At 39.5% G+C, this 27,697-nt stretch overlaps 2 protein-coding genes across 3 annotated transcripts; both read right to left on the reverse strand.

Annotated features, from left to right (window-relative positions):
- Positions 1-12: 12 nt before the first annotated feature.
- LOC307004214 (uncharacterized protein) lies at positions 13-1,674 on the reverse strand. The gene is made up of 2 exons (XM_079623320.1): positions 1,656-1,674; positions 13-1,054 (listed from the first exon to the last, which is right to left on the reverse strand). The coding sequence occupies exon 2, from the start codon at positions 928-930 to the stop codon at positions 157-159; it is 774 nt and encodes a 257-aa protein (XP_079479446.1). The 5' UTR covers positions 931-1,054; positions 1,656-1,674; the 3' UTR covers positions 13-156.
- A 5,355-nt stretch (positions 1,675-7,029) lies between these two features.
- Positions 7,030-17,920, reverse strand: LOC307004680 (membrane-spanning 4-domains subfamily A member 4A-like). 2 transcript variants are annotated; one of them, XM_079624075.1, is made up of 8 exons: positions 17,688-17,920; positions 16,178-16,388; positions 15,623-15,733; positions 15,457-15,525; positions 9,100-9,249; positions 8,644-8,757; positions 8,330-8,410; positions 7,030-8,097 (listed from the first exon to the last, which is right to left on the reverse strand). In XM_079624075.1, exons 2-8 carry the CDS (start codon positions 16,361-16,363, stop codon positions 8,023-8,025), a joined length of 786 nt encoding a protein of 261 aa, XP_079480201.1. In that variant the 5' UTR covers positions 16,364-16,388; positions 17,688-17,920; the 3' UTR covers positions 7,030-8,022. The 2 variants fall into 2 exon arrangements, with proteins under 2 accessions (XP_079480201.1, XP_079480200.1); XM_079624074.1 differs by having other exon boundaries at positions 16,178-17,920.
- Between the last annotated feature and the right edge of the window lie 9,777 nt (positions 17,921-27,697).

The raw sequence follows: 27,697 nt of genomic DNA on the forward strand, positions 1-27,697 counted from the left end.
GTGTGTGTGTGTATATATATATATATATATATATATATATATATAATATATAAATAATGGAGGTAAAACTCTTTTAAGATAGTCATGCTCTTTATAGGTTTGTGGGTGGCTCTTAAAAGAGCCGTTGTGGGGAAGTCATGAGGAGGACTTCAAACACTACTCTGTCGGCTGCCATGCTACCGCTCCCTCCGCCGAGAAGTGTGCCATGAAGGCATCCCTCACTCGGACTGCCTCTCTGGAGGAGTTGTTTGCCGCAACCCGACCCAGACCTGGCAGCGGCTCCTCTCCAGCTTGTCCCGCGCCCCTCACAGCAGGTGCCTCTCTCCCCTCCGAACACCTCATGAAATTGTGGAGAAGACACGTCGCCTTCACACACTTCTCCGCAACTTCAGGGTGGACCTCGATGAGCCGCCGGTACATCCTCCATTGTGAGGAGAGGATGCCAAAGGCGTTCTCCACCACCAGCCTGGCTCTGGAGAGACGGTAATTGAAGACACGTCTCTCCGGAGGAAGGCTGCGTCCAGGGAAGGGCCGCATGAGGTTCCTCCGCAGCGGGAACGCCTCATCAGCCACGAAGACATGGGGCTGGGGTCCTCTGTCTTCAGCACCAGGTATATGCTGGTCAGGAGGCAGGTGAAGTGTGCCAGCCTGGAGAGCCTGTCCAAAGGCGGAGTTCGCCAGAATCCCACCGTCACTGGTCCTGCCGTACCCCCCAACATCGATCACCCGGAAGCGATACTTCGCATCCACAACTGCAAGCAGAACGATGGAGAACGTTCCCTTGTAGTTGTGGAACTGGGATCCTGAGTTTGGGGGTGCCTTCATCACCACATGCTTCCCATCCACCGCTCCAACGCACAGAGGGAAGTTCCATCGCTCCTGGAATCCCTCTGCGATGGACCTCCAGTCATCGGTGGTGGGCACAGCCATGTAGTCCTCCACAAGGCAGTCCCAGATGGCAGTCACTACCTGGGCGACGATCTGGCATACTGTGGAGACACCAACCCTGTAGCTGGACGCTATCGTCCTGAACGAGTCCCCAGTGGCAAGAAACCTAGAAAACATTTTTATAAATATTATTAAAAGTACACTTGTAGTTACATATTCAACTATACAATCAACAGGTATACTATTAAATGGTTTATGGTATATTAAAATGCCAATAATCACTGTGTTTATACAGAGAAACATGACACTGAATATTTTAATTTCTAGGTTAATGTCTAGGTTATAGATAACTCAGTATCACTAGTAAGATCACTGTGTTTATACAGAGAATCATGACACTTTCTAGGTTAATGTCTAGGTTATAGCTAACTCAGTATCACTAGAAAGATCACTGTGTTTATACAGAGACACGACAGTATCACGTCTGCCAATAGAATTTTAATTTCTAGGTTGATGTCTAGGTTATAGCTAACTCAGTATCACTAGAAAGATCACTGTATTACAGAGACACGACAGTATCACGTCTGCCAATATAATATTTTAATTTCTAGGTTGATGTCTAACTTAACGTTAGGTTATAGCAGTTAACGGAGTAACTTACGTTATCACTAGAAAGAGCGCCAACAGTGGTATCCGTACCACAGTTTAAAAAAAATATTGATAGCATAGCAAATACTGTATTTAAAATAGCATATACATTTACTAACCGAAGACAGATGGACAGGCGCTCCGCTCGGCTTTAAATTACGTTTCCAACCTACTAACAGAGTTTTAAACTTGAGAATCTTTCCTACTTATCCCTAGGCAATACCGGTACACTGCGTACAGGCAGGCTATACGCTGGGCTTATGGAGTTTTAGGCAGGAGTATAAGGAAGCCTCTACCCTCTTGTTTGGTTTCAACCATCAGACAACAATTCCAAAGTGGTGACCAGACCTATCAGGGCTTTCAATGGCCTCGTTTGGATGACAATGAATACAAATAATTGCTTATTCTGTTGTGATCTGTATGTGTATATGGAAGTGGGTAAGCATACTTATACCTTGATTTTGTATTTGCATTTTCGCAGATGGTTCACCGATTGTCTTTGATTATGGTATGGGCCAAAAGGGAGGGGACTGGGCTTGTGGGAGAATTGTTAGTGTGTGTATGAATATCCATGCATCTAAATGTTTGTTATAGTCTTGTGTTGTATTTACTTTAATGATGATTTCTATTATGATGTTGGTTTCTTTGTATTGTAACAACCCGATCGCACCAAATGCGTCTATATAGCACGCAGTGTGTTTATCGTGTAATATATACGCGAAAATGAGTTTTTACGTGCATAGTATACGCATGTATAGCACATGGTTGGGTTTAGGGTGGGGTAGGGTGCGTGTGTATTATACGCTTGGGTAGGATTAGTGGTGTGGGGTGCGTGTGTATATCACGCAATAAAGTGCGTATCATATGCACGCGCAAAACTGCGTATCATATCCACGTAAAAACTCATTTTCGCGTATAAATTGCACGATAAACACACTGCGTGCTATAGAGACGCATTTGCGTGAGAACAGGCTGATTGTAAGGACCCCCTCGAAAATGAGATGGTTCATCTCAAGTGGTTATCCATAAATAAATTACAAAATTGTGATCGCCCAATTGCCCTTAAAATGTTATAAAGTACACAGAACACATGAATTTTGATAAGAAATAACAGTTTATTGGCATTGCTTGTAATGGTTACTGAACATTTAAACATTTACTGAACAAGGACAAAGATTACTGAACAAAGACACAGGTTGGAAGTAAACAAATCTATATAAAAAAAATGGTTAGGCACAAAACATACAAGGAACACTAATGAAGGGCTAGACCTGAAACGTTTGCACATAGTTTATTTTGCCTGCAATAGTGTGGTCTTACCTGATGGTCAACTGATGGTTCTCTTTCACACACACACACACACACACACACACACACACACACACACACACACACACACACGCATATGCAGTGATACACGCAAAAGCACATCAAGCTGACACACAGTGAGCCCAGACAACACACACACACACACACACACACACACACATGCATATGCAGTGATACACGCAAAAGCACATCAAGCTGACACACAGTGAGCCCAGACAACATCGCACACAGAGGTTGACAAGGCACCGGTAAAATGATTGTTAAATTATTTTGAATTACATACAACAAATTTCATGCAAATAACAGACATGCAGCACCCCTTGAATGGGGTATAGCGACAATTATTGCCACTTACAAAGACGGAAAAAAGTAATAATTTTGTGCAAAGTAAAACCAAAGCAACAGCACACAAAGAAAAAAACAAAACATGCAGCATCAGGAAACCACCACCAAATGAGATGACAGGGACAGAAGGAAAGAAGATAACTAACAACTAAAATAAATACTTACAACTAAATCATTGGACTTTGGACAAAAAAGAAAAGAAAAGTGAAATTAGGTTCTCTTGTAGCGTGACTGCCGGGCTAGGTAGAGGCTGACGGCCTCCTCCTTAGGAACCTGTTCGAAGGATTTGGCGATGGGGGCGGGTGCATCGGAGGACAAATTGGCACTAACCTCTCGAAGAGCTGCAGGAGAATTGGTAAGTTATGATTGTTCATTTTCATTATAATCTCCCTGCATTTGGATTCTTCATCTCTGCCTGCGGTCTTTGATTCCCACGTCCCGTGACAAGCACAAGCCGCACGTGTCGGATTCTGCAGTCGAGCACAGTCGGTGGAAAATGAACAATGTGATCGGGACATCCCTAATAGATATAAAACAGGCATTATGTTAGAACTAAGTTAGAACAAACTATTTAAAAAAAAATGTTTTAGCCATGTCTTTATCCCAAAGTGGGATAGTGCATTTCATGCGAGGCAAGGCGCATCTCAAACAAGCCTATTTAATTGTCTTCTTTTTTTAACAGGATAAGATGTATACTGTCAGCAGACGTTAAAGGATTTTACAGTACAGGTAAGTGTTATTTGCTTAAATGAAATATGTAATGCTATTATTCACTCACTACTCCAGGCAAGTATAAAAAAACGATATTAGTTTATTAACAAATTTTTTGATTAAATTGAATAAATAAAAATATCAATAAATATTAACAGGTCAATCAAAAAGTGAAAGAATAATACAATGGACTGCACAGTTTATAACACTGTCACATGGTAACATAGAAACTGTTGACTTGAAATTCAAGTACATTGTCTGGTGACAACTGAATCAAATTTAATTAAACTTACTAGTATGGATTTCTCTACATGACCCCTCATTTTGCCTGGTCTATAAATCAGTAACTTTCTATGGTCAGGGAAAACTGTCTTATGCAGAAATTTCATAAGCACCATAAAGCGGTGAAACGAATTACAAACACATTCAGACATAAAACATGAACAAAACTAGAGCTTGTGGGCCCAAACACACTCATAGACATGTATAAACTCCACATTTGCAGGCCTGATTCGTTGCTATGGTGAGTAGTGGCCGAATAAAACACAAACTGGCTTCTTTACTCGAACGAGAAAAACAAAACAACTCGAGGTACCGTATTTTCCGACTATAAGTCACACTTTTTTTCATTGTTTGACTGGTCCTGAGACTTATAGTCAGGTGCGACTTATATATCAAAATTAATTCATACTGACTGAGATGAACCAAGAGAAAACATTACCGTCTACAGCCGGGAGAGGGCGCTCTAGTTAGCGGAGTAGTTTAGAAGCATCACCGAGGAAGAATTCAATGTATCCAGTGTTGTGGAATGAGACCGGGAGCTCAGTGAACTTGCTTACCGGTAACTTGCTTGTTGGACTCGCTGGCTAATGTTAATTTAGCCTATTCAGCCTTCCAGGTATATGTTCTTTATGCTATTGTGCAGCTGAATAACTGTTAATGTGTTACGCTAACATACCGGACACCTATTCAGCCTGTTGTTCTGTGTGTTATTGTGTAGCTGAATAACTTGCTTTTCCAGATTAAATGTCTGTTCTTGGTATTGGATTTTGAGAAATAAATTTCTGAATAAATGCGACTTACATATGTTTTTTTCCTCTTCATGACGCATTTTTTGACTGATGTGACTTATACTCCAGAGCGACTTAAAGTCCGGAAAATACGGTACATCAAACCCGTTGTCATTAAGGCTGTGTGATCAGGTCCTCGCTGGCTGCCAACTCTTCCGAAGCGCTGTATCCTATGTAGCGGTGCCAGAGGAACTCTGAATTGTGCAGGGATTCAGAGCTCTATCTGGGGGTTCAATGCTTTCCCCCCGATGCCAGTGTAGCTGTCGTAGGCCAGTAAGAGCTGTGCGTCTAAACCTCAGTCCCCTGATCTCAAGACGGCTGCAGTCTTCAGAGCTGCCAACTCTCACGCATTGACCGTGAGACTCGCGCAATCAACCCTTTCCACTCGCTCTCACACCACACATCCATTTTCTAACACAGAGAAAAATCATGAAGCAAAGAGGACACTGACACCGACAGAGCAGGTTACTTTAGATATGGAACAAATTCTCAGCTTTCAGATTCTGTCAATTGTATTACGAAATTCAAATATTTAAACAATAAATACTGTTTTGGCGCTTTTAAATGACAGATCAAATGGCACGTGAACCGATCATCTCTCTTTACTAGCCTAGTTAATAGTAAATAAACATGAATGATCAATAGGTGTGTAACGTGTGTTGAAAGATTCAGTTGCCTACAACTTACCGACATGTATTTTCCATAATATCAACCGATCAGTGTTTTTCAACCGCGGAAAGAGGTCAATAAAACAGCTGGAGTAGACTACAGTCTCATAACGTTACATTTACCTCAGGAAAGCCATTTAATGACCATAGCACGTAAGCTGGCTAGAAAAAATTTGTATTTTATAATATATTTAGTATTAGTATAAATTAGTATAAATCTCTCGCTGTTTCATCCGGCGTTAACCTCATTAACGAACTATCCGTTTGAACATAAATAAAACTCAGCAAGTGTCGTCTCACGTGATACTAAATGCAACAAATTCACTTAAAATACTCAAAAAACATTTAAACACTCAGAGTGAATTCTTGCCTAAAACACCCAGCATTTAAACAAGATAGCAACTTAACGAACAAGTATTCACTGGAGGAAAAAACTTGTGTGGCCGTTTTCCTTCACTGATTTAGACCTGAGGTGAATGTTTAAAATGCCCTACAATTTTCCTCAGCCAGTGTTTCTCTGATGCTGCACTGAAAAAGCAGACCCTTATATAATGAACTGAAGAATGTGCGCGATGAAGCCCATGTTCCCATGCACCATACCATCCATTGCTTTTTTTTTTTTTCATATTTCTTGCATTGTCCCGCAAAATGACATGGACCCATTGCTTGTCTATTTCCCAAGTGTGCTGTATTCCGTTGAGTTTTTGTTGTTTTGAGGTGCCGTATCAAACTGGTAGTATTGAACTCTGTTGCTACCAGCTCGCGAAATGCTCACATTGATATTGCAAGTTGCACTGCTTTCATATTCCAATAGAAAATAATTCCACACTGCAGATATTTATCTGCGTATTCCCACCACAAATTGTGCTCTTTGTTTACCACACTTGCACGATAGCTGGCATAAAATAAAGGATCAGGTTTTATAGAGCAGTTACCTTGATTTGCCTGATCATGATCGACATGGGACATAATATCTATATCTATACCCGTTTACATTTTTTAAAGAAAACCGGAAGGCTATTTTGAAGAGTGAATGACACCGTTCCATCACCCTTGTTTTAATCAAGTTTTAATTATAAATATGTTTGTATTTTCTCCAGGAGATTGATATTCACCTGCCTGGCTATTGTTGTAAATAATAATTTGTTCTTAAGTGTCTTGCCTGGTTAAATAAAGATTAAAGGGAACACACACAAAAAAGAGACATAAGCCATTTTTTAATTCAGTATACGTTATTCTTACAGTTAATACTGTATTACGCAATTAGTTGTTCAAAACAATCTATCCAGTTTCACTGATTAGGTAGATTTCTTGACTTAAAACGTAAGAAATCTTGAAATAGTATCTAGTCTTGAATAGTTTACTACATGTATTCATACCGAACTGTCACAGTTCGGTGCATGCAGTCAGATGACAAATACTGTCAGTCACGGGTGATCCACACACAATTCAGAAGGGGGAATGTGTGCGGTAATGCAACAATGTTTGCTAACCGCCACAACAGGGAAAAGAGCAGAAAAAGAAAAGCACTTTGACCACTTAAAAACAAAAGTGTCTTACTGCGCTCACGGACAAAGGAGTATACTTTGAAAGGTCGCAACTGTGTGCTGAGAAAAGGGTGTTTTTTTTCTAAGTGGAGCAAATTGTAACACTCATAATGCACAAGTTTTATTTTCATTATTCTATTTATTTTACACTTTTATAACACAAGATATTTTGTAGCTGATTGTGACCAAATACCATTAGTTTTTTATCATCCCTGCAAGAGTGCATTCGGTTTACTGCCGCATAGTGCTTAATAATCGAAATGCTGATAGGTGGAACTAACTGTAATTTGCACTACTGTCTGTAAAAAAAAAAAAACTACCATTTTGGATTTGTTGCTTTTTCCTTAACACTTTAGTTTAGGGTCCAATTCTCACTATTAACTAGTTGCTTATTAGCATGCATATTATTAGAATACTGGCTGTTTATTAGTACTTATAAAGCACATATTAATGCCTTATTCTGCATCCCTTAATCCTAAAAATTTAACAACCATAAGCAATAATTAAAAAAAAGTTTAGAGTTAAAGGCGAACTATGCAGATAATTGTTTTTAGCTTAATTTACTAAAGTGTGACCATTTTTCCTATTGTACCTAAAGCCTACCGAACCGTGACCGTATAATCGAGGTGCGTACCGAACTGTGATTTCTGTGTACCATTACACCCCTATTGTTTACACATTTGTTACTTATAAAATCCATAATTATTATCATTTTTTATTTTCTGTCATGCTCTTTTTAATGAAAGACATTAGAGAAAATGGACAAGAAATCACTGGAAAAAACCCTTGTGTCCCACCTCAACTCTGTTTTAATATTTATTTAAAATCACTGTATTGTGGAGGGTTTTCTGCAGGAGGGTGATGCATGGCAGGGTTGCTGACCACAGATATCTAAAAGAAAACAAATGTATATATGAGCTATATATGATCAGCTTCCTTGCTTACAGATGATTTATTTATTGAAATTATTAAACAATTAATGCACCCACTACTCCGTGCTTTACACACTTCAAGATCATAGTGACACTCAATTAAAATAATACATTTGTTTTGTGGAACTGTTTTTTTTAAAGTACCATTTTAGCCAAAGTCTAATTAAACTGGGGTTACAAGCTTCTCTTACCTCTGAGTTGTTAAGATCATTGAAGTGATTGTGTCCAAAACAACAGGGATGTTGAGTTAAAACTTGTGGGACAAACGGCACCTTTGGGAAAATACACATGTAGAGTTTGTCTTCTTACTGTGAAATGCCACAGATGCAATGACACTGGCAGACAGTTTCAGTATTACAGCTTTATAGACATCAATGTACTTCAAATGGAGTAGAAAAACGCAAAAGACAGAAATCCTTCTGAAATGTCCTGGTGAGGAACCTTATGCTTTCATTTGCATATCTTAAAGAAATTTTACAACTGAAAAACTTGATGCATCACTCACCTGTGGAGAACAGCAGCAGGCGACTTTACAGGCAAATGCTGACAGAGAGATGGAGATGAAAAACTGAAGGAAGGCGAATATCAATGATACAATACTGATTCCCCAGAAGAGAGTCTGAGAGAGAACACAAATTATAGTTAGCACAAATAATAATGACAAAATAATTTATGATTAGCACTCACATCAGTACACTGTTCAGAATCTACTATCCTTGAGGTTCATATACTGCCTAATACCACATATTTAAAGGTCAAACTGGATGGAGTTTAAAATTAATGTATAATGCCTTCTTGCATTGTAGATTATCAGTAATAGCAAGAGATCTATAAACTACTTCTGAAATGTGTGTAAAAAGATGAGAGTAGATTAAAGCTTGACATTTGACAAGTGTACTGAGCACACAGTGATCTTACTGTAATTACTAAATAAATGTAAATATAAAAGTTGGTAACATACCTTATACTTGTCCTCAATATAATAACAATCATAATCATCGCAGTAACTGTACATGTTCAACGGCCCTAGAGTCAAATCCAATGAGAGTATGATAATGGAAGTGCCTGCAGTTATAGCACTGAAAATGTTCATTCCAAGTGAACCTTTCACCTATAGGTAGAAAAAAATATATAAAATGGATTAATAAATTAGCAGGAACTTTAACTTGTTAGCGTAGATGGAAAGGTATATGGAGTGTGATAAAAATAAACAAACAAATAAAATATACCCGCAAGCATCAATTATCAGGGTCCAAGCACCAATGTCTTATGTGGATGATTAAAGGATATGATTGAAATGTATCATTTAAGAAATAATGTGTTTTCTACAACATAGTCCAGTCAATCTTTATTAGCTATGTTTCCATCCACCTAGTATTATGTGCATTTTGGGATATCACATAAGAAACTGGATGGAAATGCCAAGATGCGCAAAAATTCTAAAAATGTGTATAAAAATGTCAGGGTTCTGGTCTATTTCTTGGTTTTGTGACAGAGCCATGACACTCCTATGTTGTCTTGTCTGTGTGCCTTGTTCCATGTGCTTTCATGTCTTGTCCTGTACTGTGTAACACGCAGCTTATGTTTTACACTAGCTGTGTGCTTTCATGTTGTCTCGTTTTGTGTGAGCACATGGCTTGTGATTTTGTTTTACTGGCCATGCGCTTGTGTTCTAGTTAGGGCTGGGCCATATGGCCAAAAAAAATTATCACGATAATTTTTTTTATATCAGTCGATATCGATAATTATCACGATAAATGTCAAATCTTTATTTCTTTCAAGTTTAAAGGCAGATTTTTGCTCCTAAGTGAAAGTTAGGAGCAAAAATAAACCAGAGCGTTAATTGTGGTTTTAAACTACTCTTTATTGTCAGAACATATCATGACAAACATTTGCCAAACAGGTGAACATTCACAAATCTGAGGAAGAACATTAAAACATTTGTCATTTTTCCTTAACAAAATAAATATCTTAATAGAACAAATAATTTCTTAATTTCTGCATGTGCTAATTTTTATTTGGTAATAAAAGACTGTTTGAGTTTTATCAGGGAACTACACTAACCTTTTCCACTGGTGGCACTTGCGCTACTAACTTTTTCAGTTACTGGCGCAAAACATGATTTGGTCGCACAAATTATTTATAGTAAGCCGCTCTGGATAATAATGAACAATAATGAAACTGTATTGCATACAGATGTGCTTTTTATTTTACTTTCCATCTTTTAAACCACATGCCGCCTTGTTTTCTTTAACATTGGTTGGGATAGATTTACTGCAGTAGAAAATACAGTACACAATAATGTGCAAAATTAATTTCTTTTGGATTTCAACATGCTATGGTTGGCACAGATGGGCAGACTCCTTAACTCTTAAAATAAATATAATCAATAAAATAATATAATAATAGATTTTCAGCAGCTATTGACTATTCGGTATTAAAGGGGTCATGACATGAGAAACCAAATTTGCCTTGATCTTTTGGTATATAATAGGTCTTTGTACCATTAAAACGTCCTGCAAGTTTCATAGCTTAAGACGTCCTCCCCATTATAAACGAATCATTTATTTATTCAAGCTCTAAATACAGCTCGTTCTGGATCCATGGTAAGAAGTGACGTCACGGTGCGAAGTGACGTACCAGTGTTTGCATATGACCGCCTCCAGAACAAGACAACTACGCTTTAAGCGCAAGACAACTCCGCTCATTTCGTATCATTGTCGCGCCCGCGCGCCTCACAAGTGTTCAGTCGACGGACAGCGAGTGGGTCTGTGTACAGGGAAATGACGATGCCGCAGATGTGCTGTTCCTGGCTGTGGACAAACTACATCTTTGAATACGCTGCCGAAAGATCCAGACGTCAGGGAAAAATGGATGCACTTTATTTTTTGCGGACGTCCCAGTCACGGCAGTGTTAATTTAAGCGTTTGTTCTATACATTTGAAGGATGACTGTTTTGAGAACAAATCCCAAAATGATGCTGGCTTTGCCAGAAAACTGTTGCTCAAAGATAAGTCCGTGCCGACTATTCTGGGCTCAACAACGACGACGCAAACTGTAAGTAATGTATTTAAAACTTTAAACTACTTTTTAAATACGCTGAATCCGCAAATGTTCTGGCTGGGGGCGTTAATAATTGATGCATAGGCACTGACGTTAGCCAATCATAACAGTGGGCGTTAACACTGAACTCTTAAAGGGGAAACACCCCCAAAACACTGTTTGAATCAGAGGATGAGAAACAGGGTGGGAAAAGGTCATAAATCACTACATTTTTTGTAAAAAAAAACTATATTAATACTATAATTGCACCTAAGGGAACATAATAATAAAATAAAAAATGTCATGACCCCTTTAAAGATACAAAAAAAAACAATGCATGTCCACTTCACAATTAAGTGAAATATAATAAGCCACAAATAAGGCTATATTATAAGCTACATTGAACTTAATTATCAATTCAGATTCCTCACTTGCTCGGTTTGCTTGACGCCGAAATGCAGTAGGGAGGGCTGCTGGGTCACGGGATATGTACCTGTCTATACATTTCGCCTGCTTCATACTGTCATTGTGAAGCTTCAATTTACATGAAGCTGCGTTTACGTGGACACTTATAATCGTATTGACGGCTCAATCGGACTAAAAAAATCTTCATGTAAACGCCTTAATCGATCGGATTGAGCTCGATCCGAATGCAATTTCGATTGGATTGAAAGGGGTGGTTTATTCCTTTTGTAATGCGATCGAGAGAACATGTCAACACTTGATCGGATTGAAAACCGAAACTGAAAGGACCGCGCATGTACAATGACGTATGACGCGCGGAACGAGCTGTTCTTCCTGTTGATTTAAGTGTCATATAAATGAGCGTCTCGTCATTCTAAAAGTCTCATTTCACTCAGCGCCTGTAAAGTGAAGCAGGACAACGTCCCACTAATTGTTTTGGATTCTCATCCACAGACGACTGGTTTTGGCCGCGGGGAGGGGCATTTTTACTGCGTGATAAATATAAGCAGCACGGCAAACCGGTTCAATGCTCATTGTCTCCAAATCATGACCAGAGACGGATTAATATTACGTCTGCTGTTTAAAACAAATAAAGAACCAATAGAGGGGAATAGTTATGCGCGAACAGCGGGAAACGTGTGACATAAACGCGCACATCAACCCGATTACTTTATAAGTCGCGGGCCTGAAGCCAACTTTGTGTTGAATGCTCAGAGCACGTTATAAAACATATTCTTAAAATACAAATTTCTGTTTTAATAAATGCTCATAGTAAATCAGCATATTGCCTAAAACATAAGGTAGGAACAAAAATAATCAATGATACATTTGCGACCCATTAAAAATTAGGGTCGCAATGGCATTTCAAAAGGTCGCATATATGCGACCATTTTAGTCGCAGTGTAGTTCCCTGTTTATTAAAAATAACAATTGGTCATCCAGCATCATGCATTTAGATCATGATGACCACAGATAAAAGCAGGCATAACGTTAGCCTACCTACAGCACCTCACTATCATCATGGCAAAATATTACTATGGTTTCTATGGTATATGTATGAAAACCAGTAGCCTAAATAAATACATTATTAAATACTGTAATTATATTCCATTAGTCCTTTAATACATTGTCTACATTAATGATATAATACAATTCGATATGTATATCCCACATTTCATGGTGCAGTTAATATTCCTAGGCTAACGTTACAGTAAATCCGTGGTGCATAATGGGAATTTGTAGACGGAAAAGCTTCTGACTGTATCGTTGCACACAGTGTTTCTCCTGTTCGTCAGCGCTGTTCATCTGCCTTTAAACTGGTTTAAATCACTGAGACGTGTGTTCTACACTGAATTCAAGCGCTTCTCACAGGATCTCTTGACCGAGAGCGATCAGAGTAAACACGTCTGCTCTAGTGAGCTAGTGCTGCTGTTTGGACTTTGAGCCGAGCGGATAAACGGTCCGTGTGGCGCGCGCGTTTCAAATGAGTTAAGTTCCGCTTTTGGCGCATATACATTATCGAACATTTATCGAACTCTTGATATCGTTTCATCAAGAAAAATTATATCGCGATAATTATCGTGTGAGCACATGGCTTGTCATGTTTGTTTCTTTTGTGCCATGTGCTCTCCAGTTAATTGTCTAGCCCCTCCCCTCTTGTTACCTGATTATTGATTGATTTGCCCCACCTGTCCTCCCTCGTTACCTCCTTTGTTTGTTCTCCCAATTTAATCTCCTTGTCTTTTCAGTCCTGGGGCCTGTTGCACAAAAGTAGAATTAAGACATCCGGGATAAATGACTCAGCTGAGCTCAATGAAGCCAAAACATGTGCGTCCAGGCTTAATTGGTTGCACAAAGACCAAGCCAGGATGAGCAGACACGGATTCATTAAGCCAGGTGAAACCAATCCTGGATAGGTGCGCGCTCACGGCTCACTCAAATAGACCCCGCCACAGATCACAGATTAACTGATTTACCATGGCAACTAGAGCCGCGTACTTTTCCCCGTCGGAAGCACAAATCCTCATGGAGGCATACGAGGAGGTAAAATATATAATTAAGAAGAAAGGCAACACCGCCACAGTGATAAAGCAAAGAGAAAAAGCGTGGCAAGTAGTGCACAATTAACGTTACACACTCACCGCTCCGCTGAAACATCACAATTACAATTCAAATATTTAATTCACATCTCCAAAAACGCATTTGTACTGTAATTATGAAACGGTTAAATTTTTTTATTGAAATGCACTGCAGATATGAGTGAAATTGTGTAAAGTAACTCCATCACACTGTATAAAGCTATGATAAATTATTATTAAAGCCTTACATTATTATTTAACGTTACTACGCTCAGTACGGTTTAATCTTAGCCGTTGTACTCTGCTTATGTTGTCCACCGTTTTTTTTGTGTTTCTCCTGCTTTTATTAATGTAAAGCTGCTTTGACAGAATGAAACAATTGTGAAAAGTGCTATATAAATAAAATTTAATTTAATAAATAGATGAGCTATAATAATAATCACTTTAATTTATATAGCGCCTTTCAAAGGACCCAAGGTCGGTTGCTCACTGCACTGCAAAAATGTCTTTCTTACTTAGTATTTTTGTCTTTTCATTATCATTTGTCTGTTCAGTTGATGTGTATGGATTTGTCCTGCATTTATTTTAGTGTGCAGACATGCAGGGTGTGTTATATACAGACCTTTGAATGTGTATGTATCATTTTGTATAATATGCTTTGATTCTGTGCTTTCCATCTTGTAGACTGTGACTTCAGTTTCTAAAGGAGCTGATGGTTTACCTGCTTTGTTTTGTCCTTATTCAATAAAGGAACATAATGTTACACATTGTGTTTTTATATTCATATGGAATGTGTATTGGTTGATATGACAGAGTACTAGGGCCACACTGAAGAAAAAGGATAAAGTCATACATTTATGAGGCTGGTTCTTTCTGCAGAAAAGCTACATATTCTTTTTACAGTTTTGATACTTATGACAATGTGATACTTAATATTCTGGCACATCCGCATGTCTTTGTTTATGAAACCATACTGAAGTACAATTTCACGAAATGCCCCACATCTGTCATTTTAACAACTGTCCTCCTTTAAAACAACTGGTTACAATATTATGACTTGTCTTTTTTTTCTCTCTGTGGCCCTAATATTCTATCATTTTATATATAGCCTTATAGTCTATGGGAAACTGTAAATTATCTTATGATAGCAACATCATCTAAAAATCATTATTTAGCCAAAATGATTGAAATTAATGATCACAAACGTTTAAATAATGACAGTGGGTCTAGTTATATGTGATAACAATGTATAGTGAGCAGTGAAATAACTATTGGTTTCCATTTGTGGTGACTGCTGACTGACATTAGGGATGAGATTAAATAGATCCTGGAATTTAGCCTGGTCTGGAGCAGGCTAGCTCCACAGAATAAATCTCCATGGTAATTTATACCATAACATATCCTCCTGCCCCCTATCCAGCTTTAGTGCAACCGGATTACGGATCAATTGAGCCAGGATCACCAAGATATCCTGGCTTAATCCCTTATCCTAGTTTTGTGCAACAGGCCCCTGTGCTGTTTCGTCGTCGTATGTACACCGTGTGTTTCCCTGCTGTCAAAGTCAAGCCAAGCCTAGTAAAGTCTGTCTTGTTTTCCCCCTTAGGATAGTTTTTGTTTGTGTTTTGTTTATTTTCATTATTAATAAAAACCCATCAATTGAGTCCTCGCTTCAACTCCTCAACCCCAAACCCTGACAAAAAACGTATGTGTTCAATTGAGTGTTGTGTACATACCAAACACAAACTGGAGGGTGAATTCAGTTTGTCTTCTGCAGCAATGCAGAGTGAGCCTGCGATGATGTGCTGAGAGCAGAGAGAAAGACAAAAGTCAAGACTTCTGTTGGAATACGTAACTTGTGTTATAAAAGACACAACATTTAATTGTATAATTGTTTCTTACGATGAGAGATCCCCAGTAAGGAATACCACTATAGACAAAGATGGATTCTGCATTAATTGAAGAAACGATTCCCAACAGGAGAGTCAACAGACCAATCATTATCTGGACAGTCTGTGAAGGACAAGAGAGTATTATAAAGTAAAACAGTATCACACTTTGGGGAACAATATAAAATGTAGAAAATAAATGTATAACAGCTGTAGTTATGTATAGGTACTTATATATAGGTACTCTCATTGCATGAAATCACATACTGATTTGCGAACTAGCAAAATCTATTAATTACTTCACTTTTTTTGATAGTTTGTTTCTCCTAAAAAACATTCTTCTCCGTGACTTTTATTTTATTTTATTTTTTTTACAATTTTACACTGTAAATGATAAACCTTGTCTTCTATTGCTGTCTTTCCTCCGTTCCCAAGGCATTAAGTCACATTCTTCAATAAAAAATGCTTTGTTCATATGTGTACCACTCCTTTTTAGAATTTATTTAATTTTCTTACCTCACACATATACACAAAAATCAATTATTTGGGTTTATGAATTATTTCTCACCCCCAGGGCTTTTGGTTGGCCTTTCAGAAATGCCTGAAGTCCATGAAGAGGTGAAACTCCTGCTAGCTGTTGTCCATAAACAGGCACAGGAACGTTTGTCCCAGTTCCAGCTGCTGGTGTTTGTGTCGGTGGTTGAAACTGGATTACCAGCGTTGAGGAGTTCACGGGTACGACAGTGTGCGACATTCTTCTTTCTGAATCTGAAATTGATCTGTACATAATGATAGTAAATCAATACTAGATATGATTATAAAATAGATTTTCTATAAACAAATTTTCCAGTTTATTAATAAAAATATTATATATTCATTATATTGTAAGGCAAAAAGAACCTCAGACCAGCCCATGATGCTGTGTACTCCAGACATTATATATTTTTCAGAGGTCAGGTATGCATCTTTTACTCTTTTATTTCTAAGCATCTGATGTTTTGTACTGACTATCTTTGAATTGATTATGAAATCGGCATGATGCATTTACCTGACTAATAATACCTGACTTACTTGAAATTATTTACTCTAGTAGATTACGTTGTATCCATTGTTACCGCAAATCTGTGTCCGGTTAGTAACGGACTAAAGTTCAGTTTTGAGTGGAGCATAGTACCAACTGAGATTTTAGAGACCCGGCTAACACTTGGCACTAGTTCAAGTGTAATTAGACTGTAAAGGCTAAAAGGGAATTTCTGCTTAGGACAACAAAATGTTGCTCGACCAATTTAAATAGGGTGAGTCTTACCTCTGTTTATTGTAATGTTACTCTAGCTAAGTGTACGTCAGAAACCATGGCATGACCAAACCATAGCTACTATTAGAGAAAGTAATGTTGGTCAGCTTGTATCTGTAGCAGTGGTCATGACTAGAGATATACAGAGAAGTGTATACAGATCTAAGGGGTCTAAATAAAATACTTTTAGATAGAGCAAGCATGGAAGCAGCCCTCGTGGGATCCACGTTAAACGGCCGGAGCGAGACCCTGAGCAACATTAGTATCCAAATGAACATGTACAATAAGAGTAAAGAGTTAAATCAAGTCAGATAAAGGTTTTATTTTTTACACTTTAATTGGAATTAAACTACTTTGCCACACTGAATGGACCAAACATGCAGGTATCTTTTATCCACTCTACTGGAAACTGCTGTTACTTGGGCCATTTGGCTGGGCCTTACATTATTTATTATAAACGTATGAAACATTTTTGAATGCAATTATGTCAATAGTAGTTATTTCCATTGGTTAACTTATTGTCATCAACTAGAATTAGACCTTAAAAACAGAGAATGTACTATAAAACAAACAGCTCATGTTTAAATTGTTCCACATAATTTACCTTTAGCAGATACTCTTTTCCAAAGACACTTATAAAAGTGCTCTACCAACCAATATAGAAGAAATTCATTTATTAATCAAATTAATAAATATATAATTAAAATGCAGACATAATGCAAAGATAGGAAACTGTATAACTGTAGTCAGATAGTCAGGGTAAGTATATAATTTGTTGTATTACCAGAAAGAAATCTTCTCTTCAGTTGGTTTGCCGCACTTTGCTCTGTAGTTCAGTTCACTCTTCTGAGATAAGCCTATGCACGTAAGATGTCATAAGAGTAACTCCTGATACTGTTTCCCAGAATGAAAGAGGAAGCAGGTGGAGATCAGCTGTTTATGAGGGGTGGTAACGCTGGCCATATTAGTCATAGTAGAGTGACAGCCTATCAGTAGCTGATTCCTGTCTATTAACCCTCTGGTGCTCCTCATTTGGGAGTCGGACTTGTTATCTTCGCAGTCAAAAGTGACTGGACACTTGAAAATGAAACTTCTTCCCCCCCAGTAAAACTAATGTAATATATTTTTGTTCAATAATATTTTTCATTTTGAAAAGGATTTGATGATACTTATTAATATTTATGCAATAATTATGGTCCATTTCTGCTATTGAAAAAAAAAACAATTATATCTAATCTTTTTTATTCTTTTTTTCAATTAATGCAGAATTTCCGATTAATATAGATACTAGGCCTTTCAAATCCAATTTGTGTAAATCAGATTAGCGCCATCTGTTGAGAGAAAATTGCATGGTGTTACCACTAGATGCCTGTATAGTTCTCTATGGAGAGGCTTATGAATTCTCTAGTAGATTTTGGGCAAATTTACTTAGGCTGTGTGTCCACCAAAGCGTTTTTTCACACGGCTGGCGTATTTTTTCAATGGGAGTGGCGCGTTTTTTTTATTTTTTCAAAATCGAGTGCTCTGCGTTTTTTGAAAGTCCCAGAGAGTTGAAGAATGTTCAACTTTTGGTAAAACACCGCTTTGAGGTGGGGCGTGGGGCGGGACAAATACCACACCGACCAACTGTCACAACAATATTTTCTTTCTGTACAACGACATAACCAGCAGAGCTAACCGAACAAAAAATGCGCCGCGGATATTCTGTATCATAGCAACGAAGCGTCTCAACTGAAAAAACGGTGCGCTACCAAAACGCTCTCAAGCACCTACAGCTAGGCGTTTTCAGCTGGCTAAAAATGCTTTGGTGGACACACGGCCTTACTTTTAAGATGTGGATTTGAATGTATTTGTCACAGGGTGACTGGAGGCAAGCGGAACCTTTCTCTGGGACTGTGTTTCCCCGCTGGAGCGGTTCCGGTGCAACACCCGGCCGGTTCCGGTTGTCGTATGAGCGATGATCAAACGGGAAGATTTAAGGAGGAAATGAGTGCCAGGTGCACGATGAGAGGGTGGCGATCGGCGATTGGGACACGTATCTGAGAGGTGGGTTATAAAAAGAGACTTTGGAGTGAAGAAAAGGGAGTACACAGCGGGATGATACCAGTATGAGAGCAAGAGAGATCGGGAAGAGAGGAAGCGGGGCAGAGACGGATATTCACTGAGTCTGTAAAGGCGGATTCTCGGAGAATGAGGAACGGATGTGTACATGCTATTTATGGAACAAGTTAAGTACCACGCTTACCTTCTATGTTGATCTTCAAAGCTTGTTGTTATTACATGGATGTGATGGTCGGATGATTGCTAGTTGGAAACTAAACACTCTGATGTTATAATTTCTCAAAGCCAGTTTGTTCGTGGTTCTTCCATGCTGCCTTTGAGCCATAAACCCCCCGAAGCTGAAGATTCAGTTCCTGTATGTATTTACCAGTCTGCTGATTGTGTGATTAAGAAACTAAACATCACGTTGCCATTACCTGTGTACTTACCACTGTCTGGTCTGGAACCGACCTGTTGAAAACGTGAGTCCCTTCTCGCCCATTGCTCTGGCTTGCCATGAAGAGGAGCCATTACCTGTACACTTACCACTGTCTGGTCTGGAACCGACCTGTTGAAGATGTGAGTCCCTTCTCGCCCACTGCTCTGGCCTGCCTTGAAGAGGAGCCATTACCTGTGTACTTACCACTGTCTGGTCTGGAACCGACCTGTTGAAGATGTGAGTCCCTTCTCGCCCACTGCTCTGGCCTGCCTTGAAGAGAAGCCATTACCTGTGTACTTACCACTGTCTGGTCTGGAACCGACCTGTTGAAAACGTGAGTCCCTTCTCGCCCATTGCTCTGGCTTGCCATGAAGAGGAGCCATTACCTGTACACTTACCACTGTCTGGTCTGGAACCGACCTGTTGAAGATGTGAGTCCCTTCTCGCCCACTGCTTTGGCCTGCCTTGAAGAGGAGCCATTACCTGTGTACTTACCACTGTCTGGTCTGGAACCGACCTGTTGAAGACGTGAGTCCCTTCTCGCCCATTGCTCTGGCTTGCCATGAAGAGGAGCCATTACCTGTGTACTTACCACTGTCTGGTCTGGAACCGACCTGTTGAAGATGTGAGTCCCTTCTCGCCCACTGCTCTGGCCTGCCTTGAAGAGAAGCCATTACCTGTGTACTTACCACTGTCTGGTCTGGAACCGACCTGTTGAAAACGTGAGTCCCTTCTCGCCCATTGCTCTGGCTTGCCATGAAGAGGAGCCATTACCTGTACACTTACCACTGTCTGGTCTGGAACCGACCTGTTGAAGATGTGAGTCCCTTCTCGCCCACTGCTTTGGCCTGCCTTGAAGAGGAGCCATTACCTGTGTACTTACCACTGTCTGGTCTGGAACCGACCTGTTGAAGACGTGAGTCCCTTCTCGCCCACTGCTTTGGCCTGCCTTGAAGAGGAGCCATTACCTGTGTACTTACCACTGTCTGGTCTGGAACCGACCTGTTGAAGACGTGAGTCCCTTCTCGCCCACTGCTTTGGCCTACCTTGAAGAGGAGCCATTACCTGTGTACTTACCTCTGTTGTGTACGCCTTGATTGAAAAGTGGGAATACCAGGATTCTGAGAAGGGGAAGAAGTCGATTGAGCGATATTTTATCTTAAGAAATACTTTTAATTCAATAAAAACGAACGTTGTACTTTTTATCCGATTGTCTTGTCTGGTAGTATTCTTTGTTGTCTCCTTGAGGTGGTACGGGTTATAGGGGTGGTGCGTAAAGGTTCCGGTTCTCCGCCCCGGCCTGTGAAATATTTTTTAGAAATGCTCTAATAATACTACTATCGGTGTCGGCATTTATAATGGCCGATAAATTAATTTAAAAAAATTAATGCGGTGATGACACGTTCATGTAACGTAAGGGTGGCGCTGCCAATAAAGCACCTAGAAGCTGTCACTAAGAACTGGTCAAATATAGCAAGGAGACATTTTCATTGTTTATTAATAAACAAGTGTTTTCTGTCAGTGTCGGCTGCAAATATGAAGTTGACGATGCTGACTCGCAATCTTTTCAGTAGTGAATGCGCCAGAGAGAAATGCACATTTCATACGGATTACATAAGCAGAGAGCAGTCCGTTTTCTCTCATTTTGAATTGTTCAATTTAAAAGTAGACATTTCAATATAGATATATATTTCAGGTCTGTGAGGCAAGTAGGCTACCTTATACGCTGAGTTTCGGTTAATTTACGAGACGAGCTCCAGTTCACGCGCTGGCGCCTCCGTGTCGTGATTTTCTATTCAGGGTTCTTGCAGGTTTCAGTAAGTCAAATTTAAGACCTTTTTAAGACAGTTTAAGACCCTAAAGATTGAAATTTAAGACCTACACGACGCATTACCAAAAAAATATTAAAATCAAAGAAATTCTGAAAAAATATTTTTATTTCAATGAATTTAGATAATCACATCAGATAATCTATCTAACATGGATTATCGTGTTGGTGTGTGTGTGTGTGTGTTGGTGTGTGTGTGAGTGAGAGATATTACATATGCTTAAATTCCTCCCCTTTAGCACCAATCTCATTCTCAATGTTTTTGAGTTCAGCCATTTTGTCTTTGTACGCCCTTCTAAGGGCATTTGACTTGGATAGGAGCTGGGCCATCTTTGAGCCAGCCTTTCCCTCAGCTTCCTCGGCAAGCATGTCTGCCTCCCTGGCAAGACAGTTGGACACCTCTTTTAAACTGGTCTTTCGTTTCTTTCTTTGTGCGCTCCTGATCAAGAAAGATGTGGTACCTTGACCGTGCTGCACCCACACATGTTAGGAGCTCTCTGGTTAGGGGAATCTTTGTCACACCCCCATGCATCTCTACATAGTCGCAGACCAGCCTATTTGTGACGATGGTCTCCTCATGCATATTTTCAATCTCTACCTCCTTGTTAACCGAAAATCCCCTTTCAACGGAGGCCTGCCCATGTGAGAGGAGGAGCAACCTCTGGCAAAAATTCCAAGCAGCAGGATAGGGACGGCTTAACCGCTCATGCAGGAAGGTGTCTAGTCGGTTCTCAAATGGCTGGAAGGTGAGAAGTTCTTCGTTCCTTGCCTCAACGGACAGGAAAGACTCAAACTGTTGGACAATGGTATCCCCTAAAACAAAGTAAGTGATAAAAGAAAGGTCAAATATGTGTGGCGACCGAGTTCTTACAACAGGGACACAAAATTAATAAATAAACCAACTACGCCACCCTGGGTTTTTTTTACCAGGGAATCGCCCTTGACATACTAGGAGCACACAAGGCTCACAGGCTCGTATCGGCTGGAGTCAGGCATGAGACATGGGTGAGGTACAAACAGTAAAATCACTTTTATTCATTAAAATGATCCAAACAATCACATAGAAGGAAAACCACGATCAACAAAAAGGATATACAAAATTGGACGCTCCTGGTGACGGAAATTGGGGACGGCAGCCAAGTCCCTCAACCCAAGGGGCCTCTCTATTCTCCTAAAAAGAAAGAAACAAAGAAAACCACAAACACACGTGCACTCACACTACACCTCCGGGTGGCACAGCTGTCACTCCAAAATACCACCACCAAGATGAGGAGGGCTGCCGCCCTTAGTTTCCTTGCCGCCCAGGCCTACAATAAAGAACACAGACTCACACCACAAAAATGAAGAAAACCAAAGGAGAAGACAAGAAATACACAAAAACAATTGTTTGACCAAAATGCACAATGTTCATCTCATTTCAGTATGATAAAAAGCATTCTCATCAGACAGATACGTTCCAGATGATCGTCACCTCACAACATTGTTGGATTTTACACATTCACAAATGATAAATAAATAGATTCAAAAAAGAAAAAAACCTTAAATCAAAACAATGAACAGTGATGACTAAGAATAATGAGCATCAAAAGCCACTTTAAATACAGCTCCTTACATTCTGAGTAGCCTACCCAACGAAAACATCCACACCAGTTCTCATGGAATGAAAGAAAAAGTTGACGTTATTGGTGCCGTTGATGTCAGAGATGTCGCAGTGACGCTAGTCAATAAGGCCACACAGCAAAGCAGCACGTAATCAGTTTGCGGTCGCTCAGCGGTCATATATCCGTGAAATCAAGCCAAACAGCAGCATGCAGTAAGTTTGTGGTCGCTCAGCAGTTTAAGTTATGTTGAACCGGACTTCTGATTAAAGCGTCCAGTGAACAACAATGACGACGAAACAACCCACCATAACCTGAACAGGCATATGTAACACACCTGGATTAAAACAAAGAGGAAACTCACTAAGGGGACCTGAGTCGGACTGAGGCATTAAATATAAAAGATTGAAAACATACCTGAACAGCACGTCATTAAAGAACCACGAAACTCATCCGTTTCTCTAGAAGTTCGCACAACAACGAGCGCCGCCGAGTGTATGCCGGTTAGTTCCCCTGTCCACTACAACAAAGAGTCAACATCACCCAGTGCCACAGAAATCATTTGCAACAGAGTCGCTAACCAGCAGCTCTTACCTCTCCAGCTCTTGCACACCGCGCCGGAACAACAACAATGACATGACGTCACGTCACGTGTAATGCCCTCACAGGTAACGTACACCAACCCCATTTATAGTCCTCATAACTAAAGCCAAATCACCATCCAGCCGAGCTTTAATAGGCGGAGCCGATGCCTACTGCTACATATGCATATAGATAAATCACAGCTCTCAAGATTCAAAACCTACTCTTAACCTATGAAATGTCTTCAATAAACAACAAAAGCCTGTGTAAAATGATGGGAATTATTACAATTACAATTAGGGCCGCACGATGTATCATTTTAGCATCGATATCACGATGTGCGCATCCACGATAGTCACATCGTAATTGTACACACACACACAGTCATTGTACACACACACACACAGTCATTGTACACACACACACACACACACACACACACACACACACACACACACACAGTCATTGTACACACACACACACACACACACAGTCATTGTACACACACACACACACACACACACACAGTCATTGTACACACACAGAGACAGTCATTGTACACACACACATTGTACATTTAACTATCTACATGTTTGACTACAAGCCTTTCTTCGTGTATCTCTGTAGGTGTAGACCTATGACTGCTAATGTGGCCTAAACTGTATGTGAACCTACATTCCCTAGCATCTCTGATTGCAGAATTTTTGTTTGAGACAATAATATATCAACTAAGTGAAACCATATACAATACATATACAATGTTAGGTTACTTTTTCTATGTAGCCTACAGCTTCAAATGTGTAGACAGACATTACTTTCTACATGCATTGTTTCCTTAGTCTCAAAATTGATAAGTAAAAGAATAGCCCATTCAACTTTCACTTACTTGGACATGTTTCAGTAAATCCCGCGCTGTCCCATGAACTGTGAGCCCAGGTACCTCGACTTAACAATTTCATTGTTCCAGAAACGAACATGGACGTCAAGCTGCTTGGTCTTGGTGGTCTGATTTAAGCTTTCGTCGAACATTACGACATACGGCCCGGTAAGAGAACGAATCAATTCTCTCTTAATAAACTCCCCCAATCCAAATCTCGCCACATAAGCGATCTTGTTGGGCCCGCAAGAGAACGTCTTCGCGATAACTGAATCAGGGAACATCACTTGGAAGAGGTCGCTAATCTCACTGTTGCTATTAAACGAGTGGTGTTTAGTCACCGTGTGTAGTATCCAAAGCACCTCGGCTTTCGACGTGTCAGTTGATCCAAAAGTACCCGGATGGTCGTGCGACGGAGCAGCGATGGCATTGTGCTGGAGACCGGAGGGACCAGGCATTGAGGAAGACAACGGCAGGGGTGAGGCACAAAACTGGCTAATTGGCCGAGTCCGCTGAAGGCATTTTGCGGCTAGCTTATGTTTCTCCGCCATGGCGTGTGACTCCAGCGCCTTCACACCCAGAGTTCCTAACTTAATATTTTTTCTGCATAATGTGCAGCGAGCCTCGTACCTGGAGCTGGGTACCGCTTTTAACCAACCGCGGAAATCGCTGTGCTCTAGCCACGTCTCATTGAAACTACACTTGCCCATTTTCCACACGTATCTGAACTTTAAAAAAAACTCTGAGGAGACGCAGACGTATTTCGCGGGTATTGCATTTATCACAGGATTTGTAGTTTTATCACCGCGTACGTACCAACACCAATATCCCCCAGAAAGAACTACAACACAGAAATAACTTTCTGCGGCCAGCGTTTCTGGAAATGAACGAGGGTAAAACATTTTTTTTAGACCTATCTAAATTCAATTTAAGACCACGGATGAAAATCGGGCCGTTTTTAAGACGTTTTAAGGCCTTAAATTTCAAGTTCAGAATTTTAGACTTTTTAAGACCCCGCGGGAACCCTGTCTATTGTGTCTACTATATTTACTTCTTATTTATTAAATCCAGGCAATTGGTTGATGAAACATTGATTAAAATTAAGATACAATTCATTTTTTAGCATATAACAACCATTTATACTTATTGCAATTTATACTTATAAATGGAACCATCTGTAAATATGAATGTATGGTCAGAAAAATGCATATCCAGATAATATTTAACAATATCCCTCACTGCTACTTCCTTTGATTTATTTTTGATTTCCTTATGAATGCCTAAATCTACATCTGGTATAGGGAAAAACCATGGAGGAATAGGAGAGACTGAAACCGTTTAACAGTACTGTAACATATGTAACCCTATATTCTCAAATTTCACATCGCCAATCTACCCAAAACTTCTGTAATTGGACTTACTATGTTCCCAGCAGTATTTTAAGATTCCTTTAGCTGGGTGGCTATCAACTTGTCCCTTCACAGCAACCCAGTATGCTAACATCCGTTGTAGCCTTCTGATCCTCAAAGGCATCTCACCTATTTCCACTTGCATAGAAGACATATCCTTAGAGCCTAAGCTTGCATGACATCCAATGCTTTGATATTAGACTCTGCTGATGACATATATGCTATACACCCATAATCAAAGACCGACCTCATTAGTGTCCAATATATATTTTGTAAAGATGCCCTGCTTGCTTCCCCATGCTTGTCCTGATAGATAGCGTAGGATATTAACAATCTTTTTACATTTATCAACCATTTTTTCCATGTCAATTTTTCATCAAACCACATCCCAAGAAACCTAATAAACTTAATTTGCTCAAGAGGCTGACTATACAATTTTAAGGATACAGGTGTGATCTTGTGCTTTTTTGTAAAACATATGACACTGATAATCTAAATCCCCATTTATTTGTCCAATTTTCCACTTCATTAATTGCATCTTGCATTTTTGATTTAACATAAGATTCATTACGGCCTCTTAACCATAATGCTTCATCATCAGCATACAGGGATTTCCCAATTTTCTGGTCAATATTTGAGAATATATCATTAATCATAATATTGAATAATAATGGCCTACATACACTACCTTGTGGAGTTCCATTCTCAACTGTATATACCTAGGATAATTATGCACCTACTCTTACCTGTATATTCCTATTAAACAAAAAATCCAAAATCCAATTGTATACTTTACCACCAATTCCTAATCGTTGTTATTTAATTAATAAATCTTCTTTCCACAGCATGTCATATGCTTTCTCAACATCAAAAAATACTGCTATTACCACCTCCCTATATTAGTCTGTGCTTTCCTAATATCTGATTCTAAACATAATAATGAATCCATTGTACTTTGGCCCTTACAAAACCCACTTTAATATGGGGAAAAAAGGTCATTGATTTCTAAATAATGGGTCATTCTATCTGTAATTATTCTTTCCATTATTTTACACAACTGCAATGTTAAAGCAATTGGTCTATACAGATGGTACTCAACCAGAATGCCTATTACCGCCGCGACAGGCACCGCGGCAAAACTACCGCGGTAAAAATAATCCAGTCGCATTTCAAAGTCATTCGCGAAATGACCGCCAGGTGGCGCAGAGGGACATTGTGCAAAACAGCAATTGCCGTATTTTGAAATGTAAGCGGGGTTAATGTCAATTAACAGATGAAATAGGCTACTATAGAACATGGTTTAGGACAGAAAAATAGAATCATAATTTAAAAATAGAGACGAGAACAATATAGCCTTTATTTCATATTGTAGCCTAGCCTACGCCGTCGGTGGGCGACATAAGCCTATTGCCCGTTGGGAGCAGCGTGATAAAATAATAATAATAACAAAAATAATGAACAAAAATAAATTAGGTGCAAAGAAGCTGATTATTTGTTTACTATTCTATTGAGGAATGAGACGAATGATGAGCGCTTCTCTGGAACAGATTGGATAAACCGGGCATTTCTAAATGCGTACATTCATGGCCGAGTGGTAGAACTTACGTATTGGTCATTTGGATGACACGGGTTCGAATCCCGTACAAACAAAGATTATTGTACATTTTATATTAGCCTATTAATGCATGTCATTTTTAAGCAAGGTGCGATTTGCCAGGGGGACGGGGATTTCCTTCTGGTCTAAACATCCCTGCTTCTGCTGAATTATTTAAATCCCCCCTCCCTCCACAGTAATCAATGCTATAAATTACTTCACCAATAGACCATTTAAAATATATAATGTAAAGATATGCAACAGGCACGTTTAAACGACAAACAATAAAATCAGATCCAGTTTCAGTTCATGGTTCCAGTGCCTTAATGCATGCACGGCTTTCAAAATGTCACAAAGCGTTTTGAGATTATTTTGAATGAAATATTGAAGTTTATACTAATTAAGTATTTTGGCACATCACGCCGAG

The sequence above is a fragment of the Phoxinus phoxinus genome (assembly GCF_949152265.1).
Source record: "Phoxinus phoxinus genome assembly, chromosome: 9".
NCBI classification, from domain to species: domain Eukaryota; kingdom Metazoa; phylum Chordata; class Actinopteri; order Cypriniformes; family Leuciscidae; genus Phoxinus; species Phoxinus phoxinus.

Bases quoted from the DNA above. Each gene is read 5' to 3' on its own strand.
- LOC307004214 (XM_079623320.1), bottom strand. From the start codon at position 930: ATGGCTGTGCCCACCACCGATGACTGGAGGTCCATCGCAGAGGGATTC.
- LOC307004680 (XM_079624074.1), bottom strand. From the start codon at position 16,396: ATGTACAGATCAATTTCAGATTCAGAAAGAAGAATGTCGCACACTGTC. The intron at 15,526-15,622 runs GTAAGAAACAAT...CTCTGCTCTCAG, and splicing joins CTTACTGGGGATCTCTCATC to CACATCATCGCAGGCTCACT. The intron at 8,098-8,329 runs GTAAGAGAAGCT...GTTTTCTTTTAG, and splicing joins ATGATCTTAACAACTCAGAG to ATATCTGTGGTCAGCAACCC.